The 7761-nt window shown below is 41.9% G+C and overlaps 1 protein-coding gene across 1 annotated transcript in view; it reads right to left on the reverse strand.

Moving 5' to 3' along the window:
- LOC146620329 (gamma-aminobutyric acid receptor subunit pi) overlaps window positions 1–7337 on the reverse strand; it is a 33402-nt gene extending 26065 nt beyond the window's left edge. The window contains exons 1-3 of the mRNA XM_085369880.1: window positions 7290–7337; window positions 6455–6518; window positions 5995–6091 (exon numbers count right to left, since the gene is read on the reverse strand). Of these exons, the coding sequence (XP_085226006.1) occupies window positions 5995–6091; window positions 6455–6518; window positions 7290–7337 (209 nt within the window). The remainder of the gene's footprint in view (window positions 1–5994; window positions 6092–6454; window positions 6519–7289) is intronic.
- Between the last annotated feature and the right edge of the window lie 424 nt (window positions 7338–7761).

Genomic DNA, 7761 nt, shown 5'->3' on the forward strand with positions numbered 1-7761 from the left:
CTTATCTAAAGAAACTGTTTGTCATCACCCTTTTCCCCTTTGAGAGAATAGTTTGTTTTTGTTTTTGTTTTTTTACTAGAGTCCAAGAGCAAGATGGTTTGCTACAACTGTTGTATAGCCAAGAAAAAGTCTTCCCCAGAAAACTTAGAACTTGCTTCACCTGACTGTGTCAAATCAGCTTAGACAGCGAGGTAACTCGCTCCCAGCACACTGTTGCTATGCTGCATAATGTCTCACTCTTGTGACGTGTACCCTGTTGTTTCAGCTTAAAACATCCTTGCATGAGAAAGTCACGTCACTGACAGTAAAGACAGCACTCTGCCTTTGGCATGCAGCATTATCAGTCTGTATCACCCAGTGTGTCCCTCGTTATCTTTACAAATGGCTTTTCATCTACTCAAGTGTGTCTGTATGTGTTTGTTAAAGAAAATCTTTTAAAATTGTATTGTTTAAAAAATGCACCAAACACAAAAAATATAAGACTTCTAGTCCTTTATATTATATATTATACTGAGTCCCATAGCACTGCACTTACTGATAGTGACAGAGCTATCCAGCTTTGATGTTCGTCAGGGTTTTACAGTCTAAGAATGAAACGCAGCTTCTTTGACCAGAACGTGTGCTAAGAGCTCTCAGCTCCTTTCACTCCATCCATCTCTATAAATCCCCAGACTCTAACTTTTGGCTGTCTAAAACCTTCATCTGCAGGCGGGGATGAGACCTGAGGTCTCCAGCCTGCCAAACAGTCGCTATCCACTGAGCCCTGACAGTGAAAAAAAACAAAGGTAGATCTTTAGAATGCTTCAGGAATGACCAAGGCCAGTAATGGTTACAAATAATCTTTGTGTTTTTATGTACAAGGCAGCATTATCATATAAACAGGAGCCTGTGTGTTGCAGTACCAACCACACACACAGATGCATGTGTGCGCACACCAACAAACAAGTAAACATCGCTCATCATTATGTACTGTAGGGTTTCTCTCTCCCAAGATGAAAACACAGTGTGTGGAATGCACATTTTCCCAGAACGCATGCTGACAGACCAAACACACCTGCCGACCGGGCTGCCTATCAAGAATAACAGGATGACATGTTGAATACCCAGAACTAAGAAGAGGAGGGTCTGCCATACTAAGTAGTAATTTTAAGCTTTGCTTTAATATATATGTATATACAGCGATATAAATTTAAAACAACATATTTTGCTTATAAGTGTTGTGCATCCATTAGCCCATCTTTGGTGATCTGGCAAAGTAAAAAAAAAAGTAGAGCTGCTACATTAGCCCAGAAGCACCAACACTTAATATGTCACGGTGAACGTACCAGCAGAGCTTCTTCCATCAAGCTAAACACTTTCAGGTTTTATTTGAGGTGGCTGCACGTGTGGATCTGTTTTTCTGTCTATAGCCATTTTCTATGGTGGCCCTTTTGGCCATTTTGGGAAAAAAAACACACACACAAGTTGTTGGTTTTTTGGGCGGTTACATTTGTTTTGTTGGTTGAGTTTTAGGAGCCACATGTGTATCGCAGCTCTTCCCACTTTTCAGGACATTAACTGGTAGAGGTGCATGTAAGAGGGTAAATATCTAAGGCAGTGTGAGCTTAAACTTGCTACTGCTCCACTTCAAAGGCCAGGTGATGTCCAGTTGAGCTGAGCTGCATCACTGTAAAAATAGCAATATTCAGTTGCTATCAGTAAAAGTGTAGCTAGCAAGTGGCCTGTATCCTGCCTTCACTTAGGCACCTCCATTGCTTGGACATCCAATGTAACCTTTTTCTGGCTATGTCCTACATTAGAAGAAAGTAAGTGGCTTACAATGTCCTGGCGTAATCATCTCTGTATTGTCCAGGGTATGCGGGGGTAAGCACCACACACCTCATGGTTTCTAATATGCACAGATTCAAAGTAATTTTCTTGTGCTATCTGGCCCTATCAATATCATGATAAACTGAATCCCGACTAGTCGAAATGTGCTATTTCAAAGTTGATACAAACTCCTTCATAAAAAGGTATTAAATTACTCAGCATAGTGAATAAATGTTAGAGCAAGAAAAGAATGGAGAATTTCAAAGAACACTGTTCGACGGAGAAGTGCTTTATGGAAAAGTAATGGACACTGACAGTGGTATCTAAAAGCAGGTTACCGCTTCAGCTGCTCACTCAGGGATGTCAACATGAGTATCAATACTGCATGTGAGCAGCTGATTTCTGAGGGCTTTATCTGTCATGACACACCTAGCGACGACATTATCAGCACCGACACATGACACTATGAATCTAAACAACACCTTCTAATGTGCTAATTGGCCAGTCACAAATGATCATGTCTTGCCTCTGTGAAGTTGGTGGAAAGGAAAGCGAGAGGAGGAAGCAATGTTCAGTCCGTCCTTGTTTGTCATGATCAAAATCTGCTGCTGTTCTCAGTAATGAGAGCAGCTTTGGTTTGCTTATTCTCTCAGTCGTATTTCTTTATTCCCCTCCTCATCTCTCTGCCTATCTCCCTCTCACAACATTAACAAATCTGACTGAGTCACACCATGAAGAACACAATTAACCTACATATTGCAACCACAATATGACCTTCTAATGTTTCAAAAAAAAAAAAAAAAATCAAGTTCCAAACAGAAAATTGCTTTCAAAATGTGTCGCCTCCTTAAACTAACTGCTGGTCAGATATCAAGTGAAAGTAACGACAAAGTGAGCATGACATTTTCATGGCATTTCTGTGGGAAAAAGCAAAAACTGGAAACTGTGCTTATATAGTATTAAAAGGGTTTTTATGATTATTCAGTGATATTATTGTGACATTATTATTCAGTGAAAAACCATTTGAGAAATTACTACAATACTGCCAATAGGAGTGGCAAAATCTACAGTTTGGTACATCCTGACAAAGAAAAAAGAAAGCACTGGTGAACTGAGCAATGCACAAAGACCTGGACGTCCACGGAAGACAACAGTGTTGGATTAATCACAGAATCGTTTTCATGGTGAAGAGAAACCCCTTCACAACATGTAACCAAGTAAACAACCCTCTCCAGTAGGATGGGCGTATCGATATCCAAGTCTACAAGAAGACATAATGACAGTAAATATAGAGTGTTGACTGCAAGGTCCAAGCCACCCATAAGCCTCAAGAACAGAAAGGCTAGATTGGACTTCACTAAAAAACATCAAAAACAAGCCTGCAAAGCTCTTGAACAACATTCTTTGGACAGACGAAACCAAGCTCAACCTCTAGCCGAATGATGCGACACAGGACAGAAGGAGCCGAATGAATTCTGAGGTGTTCAGAGACATACTGGTGGTGTTTCAAAATACAGATGCACAATGGCCCAAAACATACAGCCAAAGCAACCCAGGAGTTTACTAAAGCAAAGAAGTGGAATATCTTTGAACGGCCAAGCCAGACACCTGATCTTAACCCAATTGAGCATTTCAGCTGCCGAAGACTAAACTTTGGACAGAAGCAGCAAAGGCCTGGCAGAGCATTAAAAAGGAGGAAACCCAGCATCTGGTGATATCCATGAGTTCAAAACAGGCTGTCATTAGCAGCAAAAGGGTTTTCAACCAAGTATTAGAAATGAACATTTTAATTTCCGTTATTTAATTTATCCACTTACTTTTGAGCCCCTTAAATGAAGACATTGTGTTTAAAAATGCTTTAGTTCCTTAGTTTTATGCAATTATTTTGTTCAACCCCCTGAATTAAGCTGAAAGTCTGCACTTCATCTGCATGTGAGTTGTGTCATTTAAAATTAATTGTGGTAATGTAGAGAACAAAATTAGAAAAAAGCTGTCGCTGTCCCAATGTTTATGGACCTAACTGTATCTTTATGACTTAAGCAAGTCAGTGCATCACCAGAGGCCAGCGAGTTTCTTCTGGGCAGAGACCTCCGATTGTTGTGCTTTATGTCTGCTGGAGTCACAATTCCAGTTTCAAGGTTATAGCTCCTAATGCTCCTACTACCACTGAGTCCACTTTGGACTTTACCTTCCACATCTGCTCCAGTCCCTAATACTTCTCTATTATCTCATGCACCTTCTTCCTGATGTTACTATCCACTGAGATTGTATAGATTGCATAGATTACATCTATCACAACTACTGCCTTCTGCTCTTTGCAACCACTATGTCTGGTTGGTTGGCCAGCAGCTCCTTATCTGTCTGGAACTCAGACCTAACCTTTAGCCCTGTTGTTCTCAACCACCTTTGGGGGCGTCTTCTATCAGAACTTGGGGACATGTTGTTCATATGGGGCACAAATTAGTGTTCATGCTCCCAGCTTGCATGTTACATCCAGCTACAATGTGTCTCCGGTCCTGTTAGCTGTGGTAGATTTCTGCCTTTATGGATCCGGTGCTTATAGGGCCTGTTTTTGCACTGTTATGTTCAGAGCCTCTTTACTGTCCTTTAAAACGGTCTTTCCTACCAGTAGGATTGCTTGGTGTCAGCCAATTCCTCTATTTGTCAATGATACATCCCATGCCGGCTTGGTTGTCCATAATAGTGTCTCCTGCTCCTCATCACTCATCTATCTTCATCGCCTGAGGCATTCTTGGAGCAGCTTATCTCAGAGGGCCTCTTCCTGATGTATTCACGGATGCTTCATGTTTCATCGTGGATTGTGGCACTGACAATCCTCACCCTCCCTGTATCTGTAGCTCATAGACCCTCAGTTCTTAGTTTTGAAAGTTCCTTGAAGGACATTCAATGCTCTTCTTTGAATGTTGGCTTCCTTTTGATCTGCTCTCTGTCAAGATGATCCCACACTACCTCAACAATGTTGAGGCCCGGGCTCTGGGGAGGCCAATCCATGACTGATAGTGTGTGTGTGTGTGTGTGTGTGTGTGTGTTTTTCTGTCCAGGTACGCTTTTACTGCGCTGTCAGTGTGTTTCAGAATATCGTCACCTGCCTCCAACCACATATTGTCCAGATAGTATTGTATCGTGGTTAAAAATGTGACACTACTTCTATGCGTTCATAATTCCATCAATTTTTACAAGATAACCAACACCAGTGGCTAAAATGTTACCCTAAATCATGACAGAGCCACTACTGTATCTTACAGATTGCTGCAGCTTGGCATTGGCAATTCATTTCAGGGAACGCCCACCCCACCTACCTATCCACTTGCAGTCGTTACAGTAAACGTTGGACTTGCTTAGTGTTAATACTATACCACCCAAAATGTCCTCAAGATAGCTGGTTAATTCATTTTTAGTAGGTTCCTGATTTGTTCCTGTTGCCACCACCATGACATATTTTCTTATTAATGTGTGCCAGTGGTATGGATTCAGTAATGCATGGATAGCAGGGTGGTTTGGAATGAGGGCCTCTTCCACCCTGTGGGTGATTTCATCTTTTCAGATCCTGTTTCATGAGTGAGCCTCCCCACAGTTTTCCCCACCTATCCTCTTTCTCTTCTTCCCCATCTCTGCGGCACACAAGGCATCAGTCCAGGCAGTACTTGCACATTTCACAACAGATTAATTCAGTTGAACATAACCCCTGCAGAGAGCTGAGTAACATACACTGTGGACCCCCCTCTCATTCTTTTTTTTCCCATCCTCCCACCCACTCCGCAGTATGCTCAACTCAAAAACACGCGTCTCACTCTTATTTCATTGATTCATGCCCTTCCTTGTTCCCCAGACTCCCTCAGTTGGCATCGTCTCTGCTGCCGAAATCCCTAAGGCCATCGGTGTGCCACATCGCTCAGGCCTCACAAAGAAGAACAACATGTGTGTTCTGTACTTGCAGAGGGAGCAATTGGATTCTTCATTCCTCATTTATCTACAAATCGGCTGCGCTAAGTGGGATTTGACGAGGCGAGGATGCAGCTCCATTGAAATGATTTCTTTAATACATTTTCATGGGACGACTTTATCCATTTGTCATTCAGTACCACAGACTCAATGTCATGTTACTACGTAGTTTCTTTTCTCGTACTATTAATCAAGCCAATACTACAAAGCATTTCATCACACTTGGTGATTAAAAGCATGAAAAAACATGGCAGAATGTCGCCACTGATGGATTGCTTCAAATCTTTCGGCACATAGAAAAAGCAGGTCCTCAACTGACCTTCAGGGTCAGAGAATTAAACATATTCATATTCAAATGACAGCTAATGGCATTTGCACCTTAATTCATAGCACCAGACTAAATCGGAAAACCATAAAAACTGGTTCAAATTCTCTACATAAAGAGCTGACAGTAGGCTCTGAGTGAAAAGAGGCATCCATTGTCTTCTGACATGCTGCTGGGGGAAACAGGTAAAACATGTGGCATTATCCGAATCCTCAAGGTGTGCTCGCAATGTTAGACTCACGCTGGATGCTACGCCTGTCGAGCTGCATTAAGTGTCTTTTCTTCTTTTGCAGAGAATATTCATTTTTTTGCACTGTGAAATGGGATTTGAGGAAAGTAGCTGCTGCTTTCATATACAGAGATTATTCCCTCGCTCATCAGGGACTTTCTGGGCCTCCTCAGACCCTTCAGCCACTACAGACTTGGAGATGCAGAGGCAGGCAATGAGGCACGAAGAAGAAAAAAAAAAGCCCTCCTGAGTTCATGTCGCAGCCTTGTGTGGATAAAAGCAGCTGTTTCTGTCTTTCATGCTATCCTAGGCAGCTCCCTAAGCCTCTCCACATGGGAGCATAGAAGAACTCCCTGGTGCCGAATGCAGAACACTTACTGTCTTCATAAGCCTACTGAAGTCATATGAATCTCAGAAAAAAATGTGACATCAGAAACACGTGACTTTATTTAAGTGCATGACTTATGTATGTATACTCTTTTTACTGCCTTAAATAGTTTTGTAGCCTCAAACCTTAAAAACAGGAAACCTATGAAACAATCTAGTTTACAAGTTTCGTATTAACTACTGGAAGAAAAAACAACATTTCTATGATACATTTGGTCAGTTTTTTGGCTTTATATTCTTCACAGCTCTGCTATCTGCTCATCATCATGTCATCATGTGACCTTATCCCACAGCCTGTCCTGGAAGACGCCCTAGTATATCCTTGTGTTTTCTTCTTCCCAGTGTGATTATGGTCCCGTTAGTCTTGTCCTAGCTCTGCCCATCTTGTACACCATAATCAGCCCACTGAGCTGCTCAGCTTACCCGCTCAGCTTACCCACTCATCTGCGAGGGGTATATGTGCCCAGATCCTCCATCTACTCTCTGCCAGATTTTAGCTTAAACCACAGTGGTAACAAACTCAAGGCATATATTGCTTCTATTGATTTTCCAGTCCTAGTGTTAGTTATTTCTAACCTCTCTCTCATGCTCCAGGATCCTCACCTGCCTCTGTGGTGTTTCCATGCCCACCTGCAAACCACTTTAAGCTTCCACAGCCTGAAGTGGGTTTTTTTTTTTTACCTCACTCCTCACCCACACCAACTCCAGCCTCTATAACCCTCCTTATTTCTGTTACTACTGGATTCTCCAACTTTGCCTTCAGCCTCTCCCCTAATCATGAATTGCAATGACTAAAGACCAGGGTGTGCCAGAACGATACAAAACTGTCTTCCAGCATTAATTAAATCTGATTGCTATTGAAAAAATAATCAAGCAAGTTAATTTTTCTTGGTATTGCTTCCAGGTGCTGTCATCCCACATTCCCAATTTTACCCTTGAAGTATCCTTTTATTTTTCTTTTGATTCTGCATGCGGAATCAATATAGTTGTGGTACTTCAGCAACTAGCTAGCTGGATTTTCTGGTCGAAAAAAAATGTTACTGTGCAA

This window comes from Diplotaxodon limnothrissa, linkage group LG13, assembly GCF_057381915.1.
Source record: "Diplotaxodon limnothrissa isolate DT_005_m linkage group LG13, D_limnothrissa_male_GT1.1, whole genome shotgun sequence".
Lineage (NCBI taxonomy): Eukaryota > Metazoa > Chordata > Actinopteri > Cichliformes > Cichlidae > Diplotaxodon > Diplotaxodon limnothrissa.